Below are 22,466 nucleotides of genomic sequence, written 5' to 3' on the forward strand. Positions count from 1 at the left end.
TGTCCACTGAGTGGCTAACGTGACCTGTCTGTTCATTGAGTTAGGGTTCCCGCAAAGGCAGACCCCAAATCAAGGACTGATGAAAGTGGTTTATTTGGAAAGCTATCCCAGGAAGCACAGAGAGGACGTGGGCCCAGTCAGGCAGCAAAGGAGAAAAGCCAGGAAAGTCTGCATTTGGCCCATTTGACCTCATTTAACCTTACACCTCTTTAGAGGCCCTGTCTCCAAATATAGTCACAGTGGGGCTAGGGCTCCAACATAGGAATTTGGGGGGAACACAATTCAGTCCATAACACGGGGAAGCTCTTACCTGTGTCACCTGCCCACCACAGCTGCAGGTGAGATGGAAGTGAGTCATGGGGAAGGGACTGTGGGGGGGTCATCAGCAATGTGACTCCACATGTGTAGTTTAATTTAATCCTTTCAGTCACTTAGGAGCTATGTATTGTCATCATCCCTATTACAAGCATGAAGAAACTGAGACCCAGAGGTGAAACAAGTGGCCCCATGTCACGCAGCTGTCACAGGGGTAGGCTCGGAGGCAGCCCAACTATCTGACTCTTGTCCCATGATAACTATTTTGTATTTGAATTTTAACATGGTCATGACTTACCTTGTCTCCTAGATTAATTTCCTGGAGGCTCAGAATTGTCTTGTACTTTAAAACACACCCATCCCCTAGTGCTTAGCACAGTAACACATGAGACAATTTTGGTGTAAGGTTCAGAGAAGCATATTAACCACTTCAGTGATGCTGTGAAGAGAGTATCTATTGATATTTTCATCCCTTGCCAACCAACCATGTATGTCATATATCACTCTATGTGAAGATTGTTTTATCCCCAGCAGTGTACGCATTCGGAGATCAGAGCATGCTTCAGCTATGCTTTCAAGAAAGCAAACAGGCTTCACAGAACGCCAGGTCTGATTTCATCCCAAATCTTTTTTTTTTCTTTTAACATTTTATTTTTTTAAATTAAATTTATTGGGGTGACAATTGTTAGTAAAATTACATAGATTTCAGGTGTACAATTCTGTAATAAATCATCTATAAATCCCATTGTGTGTTCATCACCCAGAGTCAGTTCTCCTTCCATCACCATATATTCTCATCCCAAATCTTGACTTCCATTTACAAAGAGATGCTTACACCTTCCCTGGACCTACAATGAAAACACTGAGGTAATTCATGTTCTGCTCAGCTATTTAATTTTCCAGAACTGGTTTAGAAAATAAGGCCTGAGAATTTTTAAAAACCTGTCTGTATTGCATCCTGCACAGGGAAGAGTGCCGTGGCCACATGGAACTGGGCCTAACAAGTCTGCTCTGCTGGTCAGGGTCGAGACTCTGAGTTAGAAAACAAACCGACACAGAAGTGGATGAGGGTGGGTGTGGCCCTGCAGGGAAGCACATGTTTGTTGGGGACAGCCAGGGTGCCACACAAGACTGTGCATTCAGAACAGTAATTTAATGGGCTTCTGCACAATAGCGGTATCTGCAAAGTGACGCACTGTGGCCGTCACTCTCCTCCGAGCAGCGCAGAGGGCGCAGGACGGCCTCGGCAGGCGTCACACGCCCTGCCCCAGAGCTGGGCCGCCTGGCCTTCTGAGCCGCTCTCCATACAGGCTGCATGATACCCAGGGGTCTTCGCAATTCTCAGACCACGTTTCCTAACTCAGCTTTAGGAAGTTTCATAGCCGACCAAAACGTGCTCCTTACCTGCTGTGTGATGACGGGCAAGTCATTTAATATCTTTGCGTTTTCATTTCTCATCTGTGCAAGGGGGTTCACAAAGCCTTCCTCTTAGAGCCCTTGTGAGGAGTAAAGTATTACTACCTGCAAGATGCTTAAGACAGTGCCTGGCAGGAGCAGTCACCACACAGATCGAAGCTCTGATAAGCTCTAGATCACACTCCTCGTTGACCCGTACTTTGTATTCTTTTGCTAAATTCCTAGAAATGTCTAAAACTGGGAACTGCCACCTCAGCTACAGAATTTGGGAAGGTATTGAAAACATACAACATAAAATGGAAAGATTTCTTAAATGTGTGAAAACATACTTGCCAATTGTTTTGAGGGTTTGTGCTTGAACATTCCTGGGCGGCACAGGGAGATCCGAAGGAAATAACAATATAAGATCACTAAGGTGACGGCAAACTGGGCGTGCACACCTCCTAACACCTGAGTTACCCTCTTCCCTATTCCCCCGTGGGACAGCCACCTCCCCTACCTGGGGGCCACCGTGGGCTAGACTGGCCATCCCGGGGACACTGTAGGCACAGCATGGGTGGCCTGCTGCTTTTCCTGGGCCTCTGTTTAGGGCCTGAAAAAGAAGCTCTGAGCTCCAAAGTGTGAAAGAAAAACCTTGCAAGACTGAAATTTAATATTTTATTAACTGTAACACATCAACTTCAGTGATGTTGAATTTAACTCTTGCCTACTTGGTGATTGCCAAGAAACAATCATTGTTAATTAATCAAATATTTATAGACAATTTTAAAAAGCAAATCATTCGACTCCCTTCCCTAAAGAGAAGAATTATATTTCGTGTGGAATATGGGAATATTCTGATGTTTAATGTGATATAAGGTGGGGCTTCCAAAGGCATGAGCACCGAGGGCTGATGAAGCCCCCAACCCTGCCCAAGTGGCAGATTTTAAGAGGTTTCTGAAGGTGCTCAGGTCTCCTCAGGTTCTTCTCCAAGCCAACAGTGATTGCCCACAATTTCATCACAGAGGCCGTACTGGTTCAATATTTAAACACAGCTACTGCTGGAGACATATCTGTCACTTCCACCCTCATGTAGGAGCTCACACATTTTAACGTGCAGCAGAATCACTTGGAAATCTTCTTTAAAATGCATATTTTTGCATCCCAGAATCAGAATTGGTGATTCAGCAGGTCTGGTGAGGCAGCCGGGAATCTGCACTGGGACAGTCAGGGGCCGGTCATCCACGGGCCACACTTTGGAAATGCTGCTCTTAGTGCAGTGGGTTTTCAGAGGAAGGAGAGAGGAGAGTGGCGGGCTGAGTAATGCACCTCGACAAAAGGAAGGGCCACTGCCAGTTCTGATAGAGATCTGTCTGGTGTGGGGTCTCAGCCATGCCGTCTTCACAGGGTCCTGGTGGCCTGAAAAGCCCTGTGATGGGTTTCTCATTCTCAGCTGTAATCAGATGTTTTCAATGGACTATTTACCACTTCTCAGGGTAAATACCCATTTTGTCCAATTGTAAAAGAGCATTTTCTGTGAACAAAAGTTTCCTGTTTCAAGTTTCACAGCGTGTTTCCCGATCCCAGCATTGTAGGCTCATGAATGTCAGAGGACAGAGTGTCCAGTGGCATCATTTCAATGACTGGGAAACAGCACCGACAGAGTTACGTCACCTGCACACGTGACACAGACAGGTGATGGCAAACCTGGGACCGGAACTCTGTGTTCTTCGTGTTCAAACGCGTGCGTTTCTTGAATCCTCTTCGGTAAGCAACACCGTGATGCCCTGCTATGCCATTTCTGATTATTGTCTGCCTGTCCAGGCTGGCACGCCATCTTGTCGGGATGTTGGGAGGTGTACAGCATGGTAGCCAGGAGCACAGGCTTGAGAATCATACAGGCCCAAACCCGCGTGGCAAATGCCTTGGCTTCTCTAAGCTCCTAGATACGGGGGCAGGGAGAGCACCGCACAGGGCTGCCTGGCAGGAGCTAGGCTCATTAAATCACCATGTTCTCGCCTGGCAACCCCCCCAAATTCACTGGTGTAAAGTTAATCAGCCATTCACTCCATTTGCCATCGGAACGGGTCTCTCACCCCGGTAAGCAGGAGGGAGCACCCTTTTCACTGAGTTTCTAGCCCCTGCACTGCTGGGCTGAGCTCGGCAAAGCTCCCTGAGAAGTAAATGGTAGAGAGGGAAAGACAAACACACCAGACTTTCCAGTGGCGCTCATCACATGTGGTTATCAGAAAATGTTCATTCAATGTCCCAGTGGAAGGAAGCAGAGATACAAATTAACCCCAAATTTATATTTGCCTTGGGATGAATTATATGACATTGGAGGGTGGGTAGCAGACTTTCCTTCTGGGTTATTTTCTGCACAGGCCACTATGAAGATTTATAGCTATTCCCTGAGGGCACGTCAGCTCACAGGCTGGGAAGGCAGCCCGGAGGCCCGAGGAGTTAACTTTTGCTTTTCATTTGCCAAACTGTGAGATGGCTCTGTTCCTTTCTCCAAGGCCCAGAGAGTTTGTAACACCTTCTCTGCACTGTGTGCCCTGACAACTGCCAAACAGTGGCTGCCACCGCAGGCCACCTGGACAGAAGGTACAGTGGGGGCCCCACGGACAGCACTGTTTTGCTCAGACCACGACAGCCCATCTTTCATGATCTAGCTTGGAGCCGCAGCCAGTGCCGTGTTAGCTTCCATTAGTGGTCTGCCGGTAATCAAATCCAAAGGCCCCTGCACACTGGCAACGCTCGTAGCAAGGAATACCTGGCCCATTATTTTGTGTGGAGTGCGGACATGGAGCGGGAAAGTCATTTCTTCAAGCTAGCCCCACATCAGCCCAGGCTCTCCTTGCGGCGCTGTGGCCCGGGGAAAGAACGTCTGTGGCTTTACCGGGCAGATGGCGTTTGGAACCCCACTCGCCCCACTCCCTGCTGTTTGGACCAAGTGGAAGGTGGAGATCGCTGTAGGACCTGCTCCACTGGCTTCGCTGAGGACGAAGGAAGTTGTACAGCACATGCCAGGCGCCAGTCGGCAGGAGCTCTAATGACCTTCGAGCCCAGAAGGAGCACTCTTAGAACAAGCTCCTCCTTTCCAGGAAAACACGCCTTTTCACCTTTCTAAACTGGCAAGGAAAAGCTGCCAGTCGGGCACCTACCATACGTCTGTCAGCACAGGCAGAGAAAGAGAAAGTTAGCTGATTTTTTTTTTCTCAGACAGCTGGTTGGGAAGATAAAATTACCAGTATCTTTAAACATTTAATCTTTTAAAATGACATAAGATGGTTCCAAAGCCGTAGGCATGGTTATTTCTCAGTAGAACCAAGAAGATATTCAGTGTGGAGAACATCTCATGGAGATTTGAAATGTTTCTCGTGTGTTGGGCAAGTAGCACGACCTCCACCTTAGGGGCCGTTTCTGAGAACAGAGGCAGGCGGCATCCTTCTTTCACGCCTCAGTTTATGGTCACCTTCTCCCGTGTCAGGGTGATCCTTCACTGAAGGTCCCGTGAAGGAGTACATCAAATGCCAGGCTTTCTACCGTAGCTGGCGCAGCGAAGGTGCTCACTACCTTCAAATTAGTATTTCCTGTCAGTCTCCGTTTCATCCTTTCCCCACGGACTCATGGCTGTTAATACAGACCCCAGACAGTGAAACCAATCCTAATGTTACAGAAGCAGGCTGCCTCCTGTTACCATCACAAGGCAGCAGTGGTGGTTGGGGGTCAGACAGCAGGGAGTGGGGGGCGGTCCTGAGAGCCACCCACTGGGCTCACTCACCCTCCATCCCTCTGAGAAGGCCGGCTCAGTGTGACCACATGGGTTTTCTCTTTTGAATGAAGGCCTTGATTCCCTCCTGCCCATCCCGCAAAGCCACGTTGTCCACCATGGTCTGGCAGGTGAGGTAGTAGGCTGTTCTAAGGTCCTGGGGCAGCTGCTTGTAGAAGGCAGCTTTGCCCAGAGACACCACAGGCCGGCTCAAGGAGGCGATCTTTGTCGCGATTCTCATGGTCTCTTCCTCCAGCTGCTCTTCCGGTACTACTCTGCTGAGCAGTCCATGGAGCAAGGCCTCCTGCGCAGTGATGGGCTCCCCAGTAAAAAGCATTTCTAAGGCGACCTGGGGGCAGAAACATGGGCGATTGTTAAGGCACTCCCCTTCTGACCCACTGCCTCCGAAGTCCCACCCTCTCCTTTCACTCTGCTCAGACAGTCGGTATCCCCACTTCTCTACAACCCCAGCCCAGTTATCTGCTTCCTCAAATAACGCGTCATCCGTCACCTCTATCATCTCCAATACCCACACTCCTGCCAGGGACAGATGGGATCTCTCCAGGAGCAAGGAGAGGGGGGACTGTCCATGTCCTCATGCTCCTTCCCCAGAGCTGAGCTCCCAGCCCTGCCGAGACAGGAGATTCGAGCTGCCTCCTTCAAGGGCCAAGCACAGGACAGTGGCCACATCTGATGGGAGGAAACCGAAACCGCCACAGGAGCAGCGAGGCCCAGCGCCTCCCACAAACCAAAGCAGTGGCTGCTTTCCAGAGGAGGGAAGTGTTCAGAGAAGCCACCAGCTGGGTCTGATGTGAGAGAGCAGGCTCCGCGTCCCAGAGAAAGGGGGCGGGGGGGGGGGGGGGGGCGGTGAAAGAGAATGCCTTCCAGGAACAGACAGGGGCCTGGCGGATTGTAACCTGCAAGGAGTGGACGCCCTCTTTCCCTCTGCAGCCCTCTCCCCCGATTTCAGAGGCCTGCAGAAAGGGGGAGCACCCCATCCTCACTCTAGTCTCCTCTGTCTATCGCCTGCACGTATTGTCCCTCGACTCTAAGTCTACAAAGCCCAGCTTCTGAAACTCAAATGTACGATCTAGAAGAGGGGTGTCCAGATGCACAGGAAACAGCGGGCAGAGAGGCCTCTCCTGTCCCTGTGCCCTTGCTTCCTCTCCTGCAGCCCTGCTGACATCTTTGCTGCTCTGAACACGCCACCACGCTGTCACCTCAGTCCTTGTTCCCCAAGGGAACTTGCTGTTCCCTCGGCCTGCAATGCTCTGTCCCCACGTGTCCTCAGGGCGCATGCCCTCATCTCCTTCAGGTCTCTGCTCACATGTCACCTCCTCAGCGAGGTCCTCCATGACCACCCTATTCCAACCACACATCAACCCTCAGCACTCTCCCCCTTCCTGGCTGTATTTTTATCCTTTGCCCTTTCATCATTTAACAGGCTATGTTTTACACATTTGCTTGTTTATTGTGTGATCGCCTTTGCTGGCATGTAAGCTCGACTATTTGTTATCGTTCTGTTCATGTCTCTCTCCAGCACCAGAAGAGTGCCTTGCACATAGCAGGTGCCTACTAAATACTTATCGATGAGCGATTTAGTGAATGACTGGACGAAGGCAGACAGAGTACAGCAGAAGCAACACTATAGTTCTTTGGAGGCTCAGTCAGAGGCGACACTGCTTCCACCTGGCTCTGTCCCTTGGAGCTCAGCCTGAGAAGCCCAAGCCACACGAAGGGGCTGTGCTGTGTCCCAGCTGAGGTCCCCCCTGAGAGGCAGGCTCAGCAGCCAGACACAGGAGTGCAGAGCCCTCAGGTGACTGCCCCTAGCTGTCACCCCCCATCTTCAAGTCTTCCCAGCTGAGGCCACAGACAGGTGGAGCACAATAAGCTTTCCAACCTGAGCCCTGACCAAATCGCAGACTCATGAGCTAAAAAAATCGCTGTTGTTGTCTTGAGCCCCTAGGTCATGGGTGGTTTGTTGTGCAGTGGGCGACATGGGACTAGCTGAAGATATAAATTTGCGGTCCTTTGCATTTAGATCATAGCTGCTCAGTCTCGGTGCCATTGACTGTTTGGACCAGGTAACGTGTTGTGTGATTTGCCCTGTGCGTGGCACGTTCAGCAGCCTCCCTGGCCTTTGTCCACTGGGTGGTAGCAGTGCCCCCTCCAACTTGTAACAATCCCAAGTGGCTGCAGTCGTTGCCAAATGTCTCTGGGGGCGTTTGCTCCCGGTTAGAACCACCGATTTAGGTGGTGCTTTAAGTAACGAGATTGGGTGGTGCTTCCTCCACCCTGGCGCCTCTCCTGCGAGTGCGGACGACCAAGAAGGTCTCAGGGGGATTAAAGCTGCTCACAACAGAAGTTTGACTGGTGCAGGGTCAGGGCTAGAGCTTCCTAAGTCACACCGCCTCATTTATGCCCCTCTCTGGGCCTGTTTCCTCGCCTGCCTAGTGGGGCACTACTGTTTAGCACCCCATCGATTTACAGGGACTTCACCCCGACAGACTGGGTAACAGAGTGGCGTCCCTGAGGAGAAAGCCTGCATATACAGTGCACCGTCAGCACGATCTTTACTTACTGTTTCAGTTTCTACGTAGTGGGTCCCCAAACTTCAGCTGAGAGAGAAGAAAATGCCTCCTTTTTCCTTAACAACCCTTGTCCCCTTTTAGGGGACACTTCTTGGGTCCCCCTAACAAGTTGGTGATTGGACACTTCCTTCTCCCAGGATATTTGCATTAAAAGCAACATAAAGGACTGGGGGCCAAGGCTCACCCCCGGAAGCAGTTGGACTTGGGTGTGGAGTCAGAGAATGCCCCCGAGGTCACTAACTACAAGACCTCAAGGGAACGACTTAACCCGCTGCGTCTGTTTCCTCATCTGAACACCGGGACCAGGCCCAGCATCATCCTGCAGAACCGTGAAGATGAGCAGCTCGCACTGCAGAGCCCGGCACTCAGTGAGCACCTTATAAACGCCGTGACCGTCCTTCACATGCCTGTCCTGCTGCGAATTTGGATGAATCTCTAATGCTGTGTTTTAGGAACCATGGCCCCTGAAGGGGGGTGACCGTTTAAGGAAGAGGGGTCGTCCGGATCCGCTCCAGTCACACTAATGACAAGCGCCAACTGGTGGTGGCGGTGTGTCAGCGTCAGGGGCTGTGATGCGGCAGGGCTTAGAAGCTGCGGAGCACAGGGCCAACAGAATTGACTGGGAAACCTGAGGTAAGTCCTGAACCCCCAGGCCCTCCTGAAAGTTGGGGTGTTGAGCTACGCGTCCTCACAGGCGCCAGGGCCGCGAGTCTCCCGTCTGATGGCCGCGGAAGCCACTGATAGAGCGCAGGCTCTGATGCCGACGCCTGGGGCGCCGCGACCCACGTTTGTGCAGGCTCTGCGGGGGGCCTGCGCGCCAACCAGCAGCAATGCGGGAACACTCTTTCCAGCGTCACTTCTACTCTGTTCTAATGAGCCGGTTAGGAAATCAGATTCTACAGATACACAGTTACCCTGGGTAAGGAGGTGGAAGCGAACGTTCCGACCGCAGAGAAACGACTGGTTTGGGACAAGGAGTTGGGATCCTTCCTGCGCTCTCTCGTGTGCCAACCGCTTGAGGCACTGGCTCCACGTCTGAGCAAGGCCAGCTCTGGTGGGGACGGGAGCAGCTGCACCAGGCCGGTCGCTTATATGGAGCAGTGAAGATGCATTGTTTAACTCATGCTAGAGGCGAGAAACATTTACAAACCTGGGAAATTATTCATGCCCAGGCCCACTCTGGCTTGAACACAAGGGCTGCACGCTATCGTTTCTGCTCCCAAGCAGACAACAGCTGAGCAGTTCCCTGTGGTGACCAGCAGAGGGCACTGGTGACCCACACATGGGGCCTTAGCCCGCGCGAAAGGGCTGGGCTTCCCAACACCGCCAGTGAGCAAAGCACCTGCTTGCTTTTCCCTGTGGTTGTGCACGGGGACGTGTGCCCACCACCCACGCAGTCGGCGGGCCTGTGTTTGAGTGTGCCGTGTGGGTGCAATCAAGCAATGACCACAGGCAGGTGTGTATTGTTCCAGTTTATATTGTCATGAATCCCTAGTTTTCCTCCTAAAGGGGGCCACCCAGGTGAGATATGTAGTCCAGAAATCAGGCAAAGGCCTTAAGGTCCGACAGACTTTTCCTCCCACTAAAATCCCATTACCAGTACTGCGATTCCAGCTCATTAGTATCGACCTTAAATCATACTTCTGCTTCACGCTTCCAAGTACCCCAAGTTAATGAGCCCAGCGCACAAGGACATCTGTTACACCTCGGGACCACTTTCTCCGCTGACTAGGGAAAACCTCTGAAGACTTCAAAACAAGAAAGCTACAACTTGAGCGATTCAGGACAGGAGCACAGATCGGGGACCTGAGTGGGACAACAGCGGAAGCTCTCTGCCCGTCTCCAGAGTGGGCCTGGCCCTTGCACAACTGTCTGTGGGCAAAAAGAGTTACTTTGGTTCTTACGACGTCCTTGCCCCTTAATCTCTCACACTAGGAAATTATGCAACTGGTTCTGAGAATTGGGCCTCTTAGGCAGCAATGTTCTTGCACATTGCCCCCCTCTTTTTTCCCAAAAACAAATTCAAAAATTGACAAATATGATGTTTAAGTTTCTAGGATTCAATTATAGGCCTCGATTTTAAGTTTGTATGTTTTAAGAAAGAATGGATTCTTATCTGGTCAGTACAGCAATCATGATTTAAGGTTTCAAATGCCTTAACATGGAACCTTCCAGAATGTCAGGTGTTAAAGATAAGCAGCGGCAGGTAGGCTAACCAGACAACCACCTTTCACTAAGCAAAAGGCCTCATGATTTGATTTGCACAATCATAAGACAGTTTATTCATAAGCTCTTGCAATATGTTTATAATGCATTTTAATTTAATGTACTGATACAAAGTAAGGGCTTAAGAACTATTTATTGAATTAATATATATACATATTTAAAGGAAATGTGTATCCTGAGAGGATCAACACACCTGGTCTGAGGACAGTGTAGCAAGCTCTGTGTTTTGACAGGTAACCTTTTGCAGTGTGGAGCCCACGTTCAGGCAGTTTTCATACATGTGTGCTTGCAGGTATCTGTCTTCAGAATGTCCTCAAAAACACACACCTCTGTAAAAACTAATGAGGAAGCGCCATGAAAGAAAGGAGTGCTTCCCCAAATGTCTTGGTCCTGTGGCTCGATTTCCCTTGGGTCTCATTTCTTTGGTGCCTCAGGCACATGAGCAACTGCTAATTTTCATAGTTGATGCTAAAATGGATGTGGTATTCTAGAAAGCAGTTTAGTTCCTGGCTTGCCGTGGTGGTATATGACTCCACCAGCCCCCTACGTTTTTTAAAGCAGATTTCCAAGTGGGAATGAGGAAGTATTTTTTCTAAAACAAGGAAACCACTGATTTTTACTTAAGAGATGTTCAGTAAATATTATTTTATGACATTAGGAAAGAAGAAAGCTCTGTGAAGAAAATGACTTCACTGTGGTTAGTAACGACAAAACAGCGTTTATAATGTGGCTCCTTGTGGGGCAGATTTAACATACCAGGCACAGGATGTTCACACTCCTGAAATACAACTGTCATGCAGCTGACATACTCAGTCTATCAGCTGAAAGTACTTTCAGTCCTTTCTGGAACAAGACAGACTGTTGGCAAATGATAAGCCAGTGACACTCGTATCCTAGCCTTTTCATACTGGCATGTGTCACCATGCTAATGCTGCTCATGGGCAAGCTTTCAGTGCAACAAAACTGAGTCTCAACAGCATTTCAAGTAAGATTACAAAAAAAGAGTGTGCCTTTATGAAAACAAAGCAAACAAATCCAAAACCCTAACTGGCCACCACTGAGGGGCAGGCAAGAGTGAAACGCGTGATGACAACGTGAAGTGCCCTGTGAGAAGCTGCCTGTTCCCTCCCCAGCACGAGATTTTAGGACTCTGAGGCCCATCAGCCAGCCATGCTTTGGGCAGAATGTCCTGGTTCACACAGCACTTTAACAAGCGGATTCTGGAACGGACCTCACAGGCAATGGAGGGTTACAACCAGACGGGGGCTGAGGGGGTTAATTACCTTTCTGGGCACCGCTCTCCCCAAGGCCACCCCAGGTGTAGAGCAGAAGAGTCCGATGTTCACGCCCGGAGTGGCAAACGAGGACTTGTCACTGGCCACAGCAATGTCACAGCTGGCAACCAGCTGACACCCGGCCGCGGTGGCCAGGCCATTCACCATGGCAATCACGGGGACGGGGTGGCTCTGGATCTGCATCATGACCTGAAGGAGCAAACACACAGGTCATGTCCACCCTACAGTGCGGTCTGCACCATGCTTACCGTGTCATGTGCTCTTGCCGTTTCAGAGGGCTTTGCAATATGCATCCCTGTACCAAATATTATGAAAAAGGGTAAACAAAGGCACAAAGAGAACTTGCATTAAATATCGACTGTGAACCAGACTGTGCCATGTGGTCTTCCTGAGAACCCCAGGAAGAAGGAACCCTATTTTACACCAAGACACGAAGGCTCAGAGAGGAAGGAACTGGCTGAAGGCCACCAGATCCACAGGTCGGGGCTGCGGGTCTGAACCCCCACCCGTCCAACTCCCAGCCCCTGGGCTGTCCACCCCAGCACGATGCCTCGGGGAGGTTACAGTCCCCTCCTTCTGTTTCCCCAGCAGCGCCACTTAACAGAGCTGATTTGATCTCTGGGGAACACACAGCTCTGTTCTCAGCGAGCCTGTGCGGGGCTCTCGTGTTAAAAGCCTGAAACTGGTATTTGGAACTTCCTTGAAAAATGAAGGTGGGAAAGGGACTGGAAGGCAATTTCCATAGCAATTATTTCTCAAATTACCACCATGAATACTCTTTCAATTCTGTTAAAATAATGGGGAACAGTCTGCTGTCATCAAAGCAAACAAAATTCCTAGAACAGTGCCATGGCACAGGGAGGGGAGCTGGACACTTGTTCCCCGTGTCAGTCTCCAGAACTGTAACTTATTTTTCAGCTTATGAAATAACTTGGTTTATTTCTCCATGTTTTCATGACACCCTGCGCAGATTGTGTTGCTATGGTAACTTCAATTTATAAATGGTTGCTCTTTGAACCCTGGCAGGAAGGGAGGCGAGGAGGACAGGAGCTGCATCTGGGCTTGTTTCCCATGATGGCAACTCAAGGAAAAACGACCTTCATTGATTTGGCCCAAGGAACTTACCTTTTGTATTCATAAACATTTGGTATTTGTCAGCTCTGTTGTAAAATATCCAATTATACATTTAAGGATATATCATCTTTTATGGTAGTGATCTTGGCTTTTTTTTGGGGGGGGTGGTCACCTTTTGAGAATCTGACAAATCCTAATGACCTCCCCAGAAGAATGCACATAGATAAACCTATGCCCCAAACTGTTCATGGATTGAGGGGATTCATGCACTCTAGGTGCTGATGGGGATGGCTAGTGACAGAGCTCATTCACAGTGAACTGCGGAAACAAGGAGAAGAGCACACAAGAATTTCAGAAGTCTTGCTGAAAAGAAAGAAAAGATTTTGTTTTAGCTTTGAGTGCAGTTACTTAAGAAAAGTCAACTGACGGTGATTAGAGTTAAACAGTCTCCTGTCTGCCACCTACAAAGGGCTAGGATTCCATACAACCTGGTGTGAAAATACTGAGGCCAGTATATGTATCCAGTATATGTATATACAACATTAAAAAGAGTCGTGCCTTTGATCTAGGAATTGTACTAATAAGAAATAATCTGATACAGGGTAAAAAGCTTTCTGGGTAAAGATGTTCATCAAATCATCACTATAATAATAAAAAAATCTATAGATAATATAAATATGTAGAAATAAATAAATGGCTCTATAAACTAAACCATATCCATTTAATGGGATGCTGTGTCTCATTAAAATGAAATTTATACAATGACAGTATAATCGTACCTACATATGATTATTCAAACAAATAGGTATATGTGGAAAAATGATTAAAAAGAAATATAATGAATGTTTTTATTAATTATAGCTGTCTCTGGGTGGTTTGATCATAGTATGGTATCAGTAATTTATTTTTTTCCTTTCATTTTTCTATATTTTCAAAACATTCTGTAATAAGTATTATTTTTATAATTAGAAAATATTTTAAGTTAAGTTAGAGATTAATTCAGAAAGGGAACCTAGAGAATAAAGCAGCTGGATAATCAATCTCTTGATAGTCAAGAATTGATTATATTGCTCTCATTTTGCCTCCCAAATTAAGTACTTATTTTGGTCCGGCCTACTCCAGAATATGACATAGATTTAACTCTGCCGTAACCCCTTTGAACAGCATTGCTGGGCGTTCCACATGATGTCCCAAAGTGAGGGCCCTATCCCACTGCCATTTCAGTGGTGGGTGTGAGGAGAGGGAGAAGAATGTCCTCCTGCACTGGGGCAAAGGAAGGGAGACAGGGATGGGCGTGTGAAAGCCACTGCATCAGCTAACAGAGGCGACCGTCACTCTTCCATAACCAAGTGCTTCTTCTCGTTCTCAACTTGCCCCATTCCTGATTTGTACATAATTAACTATCATGCCACACTTGTGGTCTGTAACAAATTCCCTATAGACTTTAGATGCTGAGCCAATTCAGATAGCTCTCTCTTCCTTTCTAAAATCAAACTTTCTCATGCACGAACCCAATGTGAAATATCTAGCTCATTCTGGTCCAATCTGCTGTTGATTACACTTGGAAATTGAAGTTTTTCTCACATTCATGGTGCTCATATTTATCCAGGACAATTTGATTTTCTTTGTGGAAAAGTGTTAAAGAAATCAAAGCACTTTCACTCCTGTTTGGCTGCATTAGGGCTAGGTCCTGATGAGGCACTGCGTCGTTCAGTGAGCCAGAGGCAGCAGGGCTTGGACGCTTCCATGAAATCTGACCTTTCTCCTCTGAAGAAGCCTTGGCTCCCGGGGCCCTTTGGCAAGCCGTTCATTTCTCAGTTCATGAAGAGTCCCCGGCAGAGTGATAAAAGCAGGCCCTTCGGATGGATGGAAGGGCTCTACTGGTTCTTTCTGATGATTTTCTATTTTGGTCAAACATACTGGGTATTAATAGAAAAATAACATCTAAAGCACCAAGCCCTGGCAAACACAGGAGGAGAATGTTACATAATCATTAATGAGAACCAAAGGAGCTAAGTCTTAGCCCTTCCTCCTCTCCATGAAGCCTCAAGTCAACCATTTGTCAGGTCTGTCCCTCCATGAAATAAGAAAACTACAGTTTGATCTGCTGAGGGTTTCTGGAAGGGCAAGGAAAACAAGTGATAGTCAAGAAGGTATCTTAGTCCATTCCCCTCCTGTTTCCCACCTCTGTCTTGTCTAGATAGTAGGTATCATTATACTGGGGGTGCCAAAAAATGTATACAATTATACTGGGGGTGCCAAAAAATGTATACAATTGTAAGAGATGTTATATACTTAAGAGATATATATTTGTTGAATCATTAATGACCAAGTCAATGAATAAGTGAAAAATTAGGCTAAGTAATCTTAGGGTCAGGTTATGAAACTGTTTTATACGTCTTATTTCACAACTAGATTTCCATTTTCAGTTTGGCAGGAAACTCTTTTTTCTTTCTATTTTCCTCAGTATCTTGCAAGTATTATGCATATACCGTGTTTCCCAGAAAATAAGACCTAGCCAGACAATCAGCTCTAATGCATCTTTTGGAGCAAAAATTAATATAAGACCCAGTCATATTATATATTATATTATATTATGTTATATTATATTATATTAAAGACCCGGTCTTACATTAGTAAAGTAAGACCAGGTCTTATATTTGCTCCAAAAGACGCATTAGAGCTGATTGTCCAGCTAAGTCTTATTTTTGGGGAAACACGGTAGCAGGTGCTCAATAAATACTCGTGAAATGAACTATGTATTACCTAAAGTTGGATTCTATATTCAATTTTTAATTATCCAGGGGTTGATTTGATACATTTATAAATCATTCCAAATTTTTTGTTCTTCCTCTTCTGTATCTGTTGGCAATTTCCCTCCTGAATATGGTTAAAGAGACAGAAGTGAGAATGAAGAGGTTGATGTCCCTACTTGGAGGTGTTGATTATAAAAGATGGTTGAAAGACAGGTTTGAAAATAATTTTTAAAATTATTATTATTATTCCTTTTATGAGTGCTTTTCCCCATCAAAAGAGTTGTTTTAGTTTAAAATTTTAAAAATTATAATAAATGTTCTCTTTAAGATGTACATTTCCACCCTTTACCTCTTACTTAAGACATATATACCAAGACATAACCCAATGCTGGAGATGGCAGCTATCAATACAAGCATACATTTAGCTTTCTTTGTTATAACACAAGATCAATAGCAAACTGTGGTCACTTCTTAAATGTCTAAACCAAATGTTGCTTGAAGGATTCACCAAGGACCACAGAGGTTTCAGGAGTTCTGCAGTGGCTAGGTCTCATAGATAAAACCTTGCCTGTAAACTAGAAGCCTCATTCAGTATGTGATATGTATAATTATCATTTTTAGGCTTGCAATGCCGACCGTCGTCCTGGCTTACCTCAGAACAGGTTTGAAATACTTCAGCATGATATGCTGGACCTTGCTCATCCGTCAGTTCCTTCAAATCATGCCCAGAAGAAAACACAGGCCCCTCAGCTGCCAATGTTTCCAGTTGAGAAAATAAAAAAAAAAGGTTTAAACAGCAGAGCTAGGAAGTTCACTTATTTGTCTACAATAGTGACAAATTGTGTATCAGTTCTGTGGACACTCAGAGAAAGTTAATGGTCCCATTTTGATAAGAACAATTCCAGTTAGTTTGAAAAGTCACAGCCAGTATTTTGTGATGACAATTTAAGGTGAGGCACTTGTACTCAACAGGTCTGTGGTGGAAACCAATGAAAACATGCAGTTACACAAAGGAGAAGGCTCAGAACTAAGGCAAATGGACTTTTTTCAGAGTTGTCCCTCTGGCTCACACTTTTGTTTCGGGACTTGGTCTGGCCTGACAGTATTGACTCATACATGTCCCTCAAAATCCACCATGGCTTTGGCAGTGTCCCTGTCATTTACTCTACAGATAACGGCCACCCGTGCAGGGTGCAATCAGGAAGGTCAGAGTGTGACCTTTGTTTTTATGAGGGGATCTGAGGATGCGATTTTGTTATTACTGTCATCATCAACAACAACAAAATGTAATTTCACTGATAAGCTGATAACGCTTTCTCATATTTTCCTGTTGCTGTGGCCGTTTCGACATTATTCTCTTTAAACAAGTGAGGAAATTGTGTTGTTTGGAATGTAGCTGCCATCCGGGTGGCTCATCTTGTATCATCTGGGTTACATCCCCATGGCTGCTGAAATATATTTGTCCTATTTCTTTTCCCTTCACCATATAAAACACTTGAAAACTTATATTCAACCATAGATAAGAAGGTAATATTCTGAGTATGTGCCTTGAGAAACGCTGATCCTTAATTTCCACAACAATGTCACAAGTTCATCATACAGCATCATCCATTTTATTGTTCTGTGGATACTTTAAAACGCTGACACTGATACTGTTTATGTTGCTGTATAATTCAGTAAAAATGTTTATTGGAAAAGAGCAAAGAAAGCAATGAGGAAAATGGGGCACCCTTTCTGGCAGCACTGAAGAAGACTGCAGACATTGGTGGAAAGCTCGGTGGGAAAAGACAAACCAATCCAATGCCGGAGCAGCCTCATCCCAGCCGACTTGGTAGTTTACACACAGATCAGTGAGTAAACCTATCTTATCAGGTCCATGAGGAAACCAATTCTCTGATTTAGACAGGAAGACCAGCACAACCAATGTTTCGTATCCAACAGAAAGAAAAAGACACGTATTTTCACTGCACAGTAATCTTTGCTGTAACTTTCACCAAAGCCCCCACTACACAAAAGTTTTGCATAATTAATGTTTTTGTAAAGGAGCTTCAAAACCTTTGTCCCATTAAGTGAGGGAATGCCCCAGTTAACCAAACAATGTTAAGAAACCTCTTCTGGGAACTGCAGAGCCCCGAGGACGGATAGCAGATAAGTACCTGAAATGATAATGACTTTCAGATCTTTGCTTTCAGCTTCATGAAGAATGTCACTCTGGAGAGATTTCAGCATTGCCAGTGACAGCGCGTTCCTCCTCTTTGGATGGCTCAAGACAATGCTCCTGGCGAAGAACATTTTATAATGACTGGTCATTCACCAGTTAAAACAAGTGAGGACCCCTGCAATTCCTTTCTAAGTTGGGAGCTGTTTTTCAAACACCAGAAAAGAGAACTGTGGGTGCTGTGAGTTACAGCTAAGTCAAAACAAGGATACTTCCTGAAATGCAGGGAAGAGGGTTTTCTCCCTCTTCCCTGGATTTTCTCCAGGTTTGCTGTCAGAAACGTTACTGCCACTTCAACAGAAAGGGCAAATCAAGAGTCATTCCAAGCCCTACGCAGAGTCTGCGACGTTGGCAAGATGATGGCGGGAGCCGGAGGCGTCTGACAGAGTGCTCCCCTCAACTGACTTCTTCCCATTGTTATTCAGAAAGGCTGAGGTTAGGAAAAGAGCCAAGAATGCAAAGGTGCCCCTAGATCTGCTCCCACCCACCTCGCAGAAGAGGCAGCCAAGGTGCAGCTGCCCGTACGCATCTGCGACAGCATTTCCCCCTTTTCTACAGTCGCCTCCTGGAATGCTGCACAGTAATTCACGCTGAGAACGGGATGATATGTGAAGAACAAAAGGACAGAACCTTCCAGCAAGAGGGCTCTTCTGGACATGTCATCTCACTGGCATTCAAAGGCCTGCTTGCTATTTAAAGGTGCTGATTTAAATAACCTGTATTTCTTTTTACTTGCCTACACACAGAAATGTCTTCTTTTTGCTGTTGTATGGATGGGCAGGAGCCAAACACCAGATTATTGTTATATGTTTTATATGTTTCCCATCAGTCTCTACCCACGTTTTCTACCTTCCTCATTCTTTTTTTAAAATCTGATATTCCAATCACTATGTGTCAGTTTGGATCCTCCAGAAATAGGGTCCTGGCCACTCTTTTCTGGAAAACCACTTTGATGACTGAGTTTATTTCAGTGCAATAGGACTACCATTTTCTTTGGAATACCATTTCTGTTTTGCTGCCATCTTCAGGTGGCTGTGATAGTCATTGCTGTTTCTCATATACATGTCTCCTAAGTACAAAAATGACTTGCAGCTGATACGCTGATAGACTTTGAAACCTGTATTTTTTTTTTTTTTTGGTGGGGAGGGGGCAGTGGTGAGAGAATTGCTGATAAACCTTCCAGTAAAATAATGAGTGTGCTTGCTGTAGCAAACTAAAAAAGCTGCCATCCCATCCATGACATATGCTTAAATTACATTCTAAAGCCTCAGGCAAAACTGTGTAAAAAGATGCCAGCCCCCAAAGGCCCATGCTACATGGCAGTGTCTGCTATATGCGTCCCATTAATCCTTTGGCTCGCACGTTACACCCTGTCAGAGTGCTCTGAGTTGCTGAGTTTACTTTTTAACCCAGTGTAACCAGGCTTCTGTTCCTGCCACTCCACTAAAACTGTTCTCCCCGAGCAGCTCATAATTGTCAGAACCAAATCCAATGGCCATTTGGAATATGCTCTCCTTCTGGAAAGACATTCCTCCCCTCCTGGCTTGTTGGTCCTTCTCTGGCCTGTCCTCTACTTCCATGCGCTCCGAGCCTTCTGCTAACCCCTACATGCCAGCCGTCCTGAGCTTCTCCTGAGCTTGCTGCAGCACCCAGCTCCTGGCTGGCCCTCACTCCATGACAGGGGTGCTGCTGAGAGGAATAAACAGCTTTCACAAGGGACACTCGAGCGTGACTGAGTTGCTCAGGCTCACCTGCTTGGTGACTACCAGTATTGCTTTCATGCTGGATTGGGGGGCTTCCTTCCTACTAAACGGTTCCCAACATTTATGAGGAGATTGTTCTAATCATCTATCTCCCTTTGTGATTCATGTTTAACTCTGGAGAACGCAACCAGGCCTCCTTTTGGTCATCTGGCTGCCATGCCACAAGTCAGACTTCTAACCAGATGGAACCAATTTGCAGAAGCAGGACTGACCTTGAAAAAGAGAAAAATGGGCCCCGGCCTGGGCCCTGCACTTTGGGGTACCGGTGCTCTGGGCTGTCTCCCAGCTGTGCCCCTCCAGGTGAGCAGGAGACCACTGGGATAATAGGATGTGCCCACCTAAACTCACCTCCCTCTTCTGCTGCAGTTACCTGAGACCTTGAATTCCCTGCCGATGCAGTGGGCACCCCAAAGCCCTGGGGTGACCAAGAGATGTCTATAGGGAGTAAGACAATAGAGAGAATACGGGCATGCAGATGGGGTGTCTGCAGACCTGTGTGCCAGGTCCCTCACAGAACAGCAGGGAGAGGGAGGGGTGGAGAGGTGGACAGGGGTGGGAAGAAAAGAACAAAGGCTGCAGGCCAGCAGCCACTCTCCACCTCCACCGTTTTGGGGGACTTCTAGAAGCCTGAGAACTGTAAATGCAAACATGGCCTCCAGGTTTTATGAAGGGCTTCTTGTCAGGGCAGGAGAAGAAAACATACTGAGCAGTTAACTTGATTTGTAACTTTTAAATACTTAGACTTGCTATGAGGGCCGCTGGGCCCGGGGCTGGCCAGGCACAGGTCAGGGTGAGGCCTGGATGAGGCCACGTGCTCTTCAGCCCTTGCTACTTCATCACCCAGTTTCCACTGTGCACAGGTTCGGTTTGAAGGGTTTCTGGCTCGTTGAGCCAAAGGGCAGAGCTCAGTACAGTGTGTCCTTCATCCTGTTTGTTGACCCTGCACTTCAGGGTGAGGGCATAGGAGCAGCTCGGCTAGGCCTGACCTGGCCTTGGAGTCCGGTCAATTTGTGAGGCACAGAACCCTCTGGGAAGGGCTCTCTCAAAGGCCGTAGCCGCGGTGGGGCCACAGCACAGCTGCCCGCACTGAGCCTGAGTCCGACGACAACTCGGCTCGGTTGCCCTAGAGGTTTAGGGAAGTTCTGGGCGGCCCGATGCAGTCCCACTTGAAATCCTCCGGGGTGAGTCCTGCAGGGTCCCACACGCTACTGTGCCCACGCATGGACCTGTGTAAGCACGGTCTCCGCGACTGCGTCCCGCCGGCCCGATTCCGCAGTGACGGAGAAGGGGCCCAGGCGGCGACGGCTAGGACCACTAACGGAGCCCTCGCTGGACTCCGCGTCGGGGGACCAGCGTGGTGCCTGGCCTCCTCTGCCCACCTCTCTCCCCGGGTCCCCGCCGTCCACCCCGACCGGGCACAGCCCGCACGCCCACAGCCGCTCCCGCAGGGCCAGCGCGCCCGCGGCCAGGCCGCTGACCTGATGCCGTCCCGCTGCCGCACGCTGGTGGGTCGCGGCCCCGGCTCCGGCCGCTCGGCCCCCGCCGGCCCCCGGCTGCAGAAGCCAGCGGCGAGTGGAGCCCACGGGCCGCGCGGGAGCCAGCCGGGCACCTTTGTCCTGAAGGCCCGCAAACCCGCGGGGCCGGCCAAGGCAGCCATGGCAGCCAGAGAGGCGCTCCGGCGGCCGAACGTCCGGAGGACCGCAGGCGCCGGGCGCCGTGAGGGGCGCCGAGTGAGCCCAGCCGCTGCGCGTCGACCGCTCCTGGCCGCCGGCAAAACCGGGTCGAAACTTTCCGGCCCAGGCCTCGATTCGACTCTACTCCCAGGCGGACCCCACGCCAGATGCCCCGCCTCCGGGCCCCACCCACTGGGGCCCCCGCCCCCTGCGGCCCCGCCCCCGGGCCCTGGAGCCCCGCCCCCGAGACACCGCCCGCCCGCGGGCCCCTGGAGATCCGCCCCGAGGGACTAAGGGGTGGTCCTGGGGTGAAGGACGCGGACTGTAAACTTGCGGGCGCTCTCGGTAGTTTGTTTGCCTTAACAAGGCCAGATAAGGAGTTTAAGGGAGGCCAGGAGTGGGCTGGCCGGTTCATTTCTGCACCAAACATGTGGCGGTTTGCCTAGATTAGAAAAATGAATGTCATCAGGTAGTGATTGGTGTGAGCTATGACCGCCTCTTTGTTACTTCACCCCACCCGCGGGAAACCAACCGCCCAGGCCCGGCCAGTGATCACAGGACAGGAGGCGAGGTGTATTCCACTCAGGCGTTGACTTTTGAATGCTTCTTGCCCTCTCTTGGAGAAGCCCTGGGATCTACATTTATTTCTTGGGTTTTTCAAATGCACCGGGGAGGGAAAAGGAGTCCCTTTTCAGGATCTGTGTGGCTGCCACGGGGCAGGGCATATCCTGCAGCTTAAAAACTTAAGTATGATAAGAATACTTTCATTGTCATTTGTTGGTAACGGCTCTGGGTGTTTGTTAAATTCTGAAAGTGTGGAGATTTGCAGGACACAGAAGATACGGTCTTGGCCCTCAAGGGTCTTATAGTCTGCAGGGGAGACACCATGCCCGAGACCCTCCACACCTGTCACACGAGGAAGTTTTGGAAGGATAACAGTTGTACTCATATGGGGCCACTGATGTTGCACAGTGGCTTAGAATAGTCACGCACTGGGTTCCTCTGAGTGGAAACTTCCTTTAATTCTCAGCTTCATAGTTGGGCAGAACACTTATTTACACAGCAATGTTTTGCTATATCAACTGAGACCATCACCACACACACGCACCACCACCACCCACCACTTCATTTCCTGGGTCCTTGCTCCATTCAGGCAGCTGGGGTATCCTTCATTCACTGCTTCCAAGGAAGAAGGGATCTGGCAGAATTAAGAGACAAATGGGGAAAAGGTGGGGGTGGGAAAGAGCACCAAGCAGGCATAATAGATGGGGAGTGGGGAGCACCAATGTCAGAAAGAGGCCTCCTGCCTGAGACCAGATTGAGGTCCCCCAGGTTTGGGGGCAATGATAGTGCAAGGAGGACTTGTAGGAAAAATCAGGAGAAGG

General features: G+C 48.4%; 2 protein-coding genes across 2 annotated transcripts in view; one reads left to right on the top strand and one right to left on the bottom strand.

The window, feature by feature from the left end:
• Positions 1-2,374: 2,374 nt before the first annotated feature.
• On the bottom strand, positions 2,375-21,268 carry ECHDC3 (enoyl-CoA hydratase domain containing 3). Its single transcript, XM_019710273.2, has 5 exons — positions 20,887-21,268; positions 17,584-17,705; positions 16,080-16,177; positions 11,586-11,786; positions 2,375-5,834 (listed from the first exon to the last, which is right to left on the bottom strand). The coding sequence occupies exons 1-5, from the start codon at positions 21,063-21,065 to the stop codon at positions 5,523-5,525; spliced, it is 912 nt and encodes a 303-aa protein (XP_019565832.2). The 5' UTR covers positions 21,066-21,268; the 3' UTR covers positions 2,375-5,522.
• USP6NL (USP6 N-terminal like) overlaps positions 20,450-22,466 on the top strand; it is a 227,022-nt gene continuing 225,005 nt past the window's right edge. The window contains exon 1 of the mRNA XM_074324987.1: positions 20,450-20,589. The gene's annotated coding sequence lies outside the window, so the exon portion shown is untranslated. The remainder of the gene's footprint in view (positions 20,590-22,466) is intronic.

The sequence above is a fragment of the Rhinolophus sinicus genome, linkage group LG02 (genome assembly GCF_036562045.2).
Source record: "Rhinolophus sinicus isolate RSC01 linkage group LG02, ASM3656204v1, whole genome shotgun sequence".
Classification (NCBI taxonomy): domain Eukaryota; kingdom Metazoa; phylum Chordata; class Mammalia; order Chiroptera; family Rhinolophidae; genus Rhinolophus; species Rhinolophus sinicus.

Excerpts from the sequence above, each read along its gene's own strand:
- ECHDC3 (XM_019710273.2), bottom strand. The coding sequence starts at position 21,065 with ATGGCTGCCTTGGCCGGCCCCGCGGGTTTGCGGGCCTTCAGGACAAAG. Across the intron at positions 17,706-20,886 it reads CGGCAGCGGGACGGCATCAG|GAGCATTGTCTTGAGCCATC; the intron begins GTCAGCGGCCTG and ends GTTCTTCGCCAG. Across the intron at positions 5,835-11,585 it reads GGAGAGCGGTGCCCAGAAAG|GTCGCCTTAGAAATGCTTTT; the intron begins GTAATTAACCCC and ends TTCTGCCCCCAG.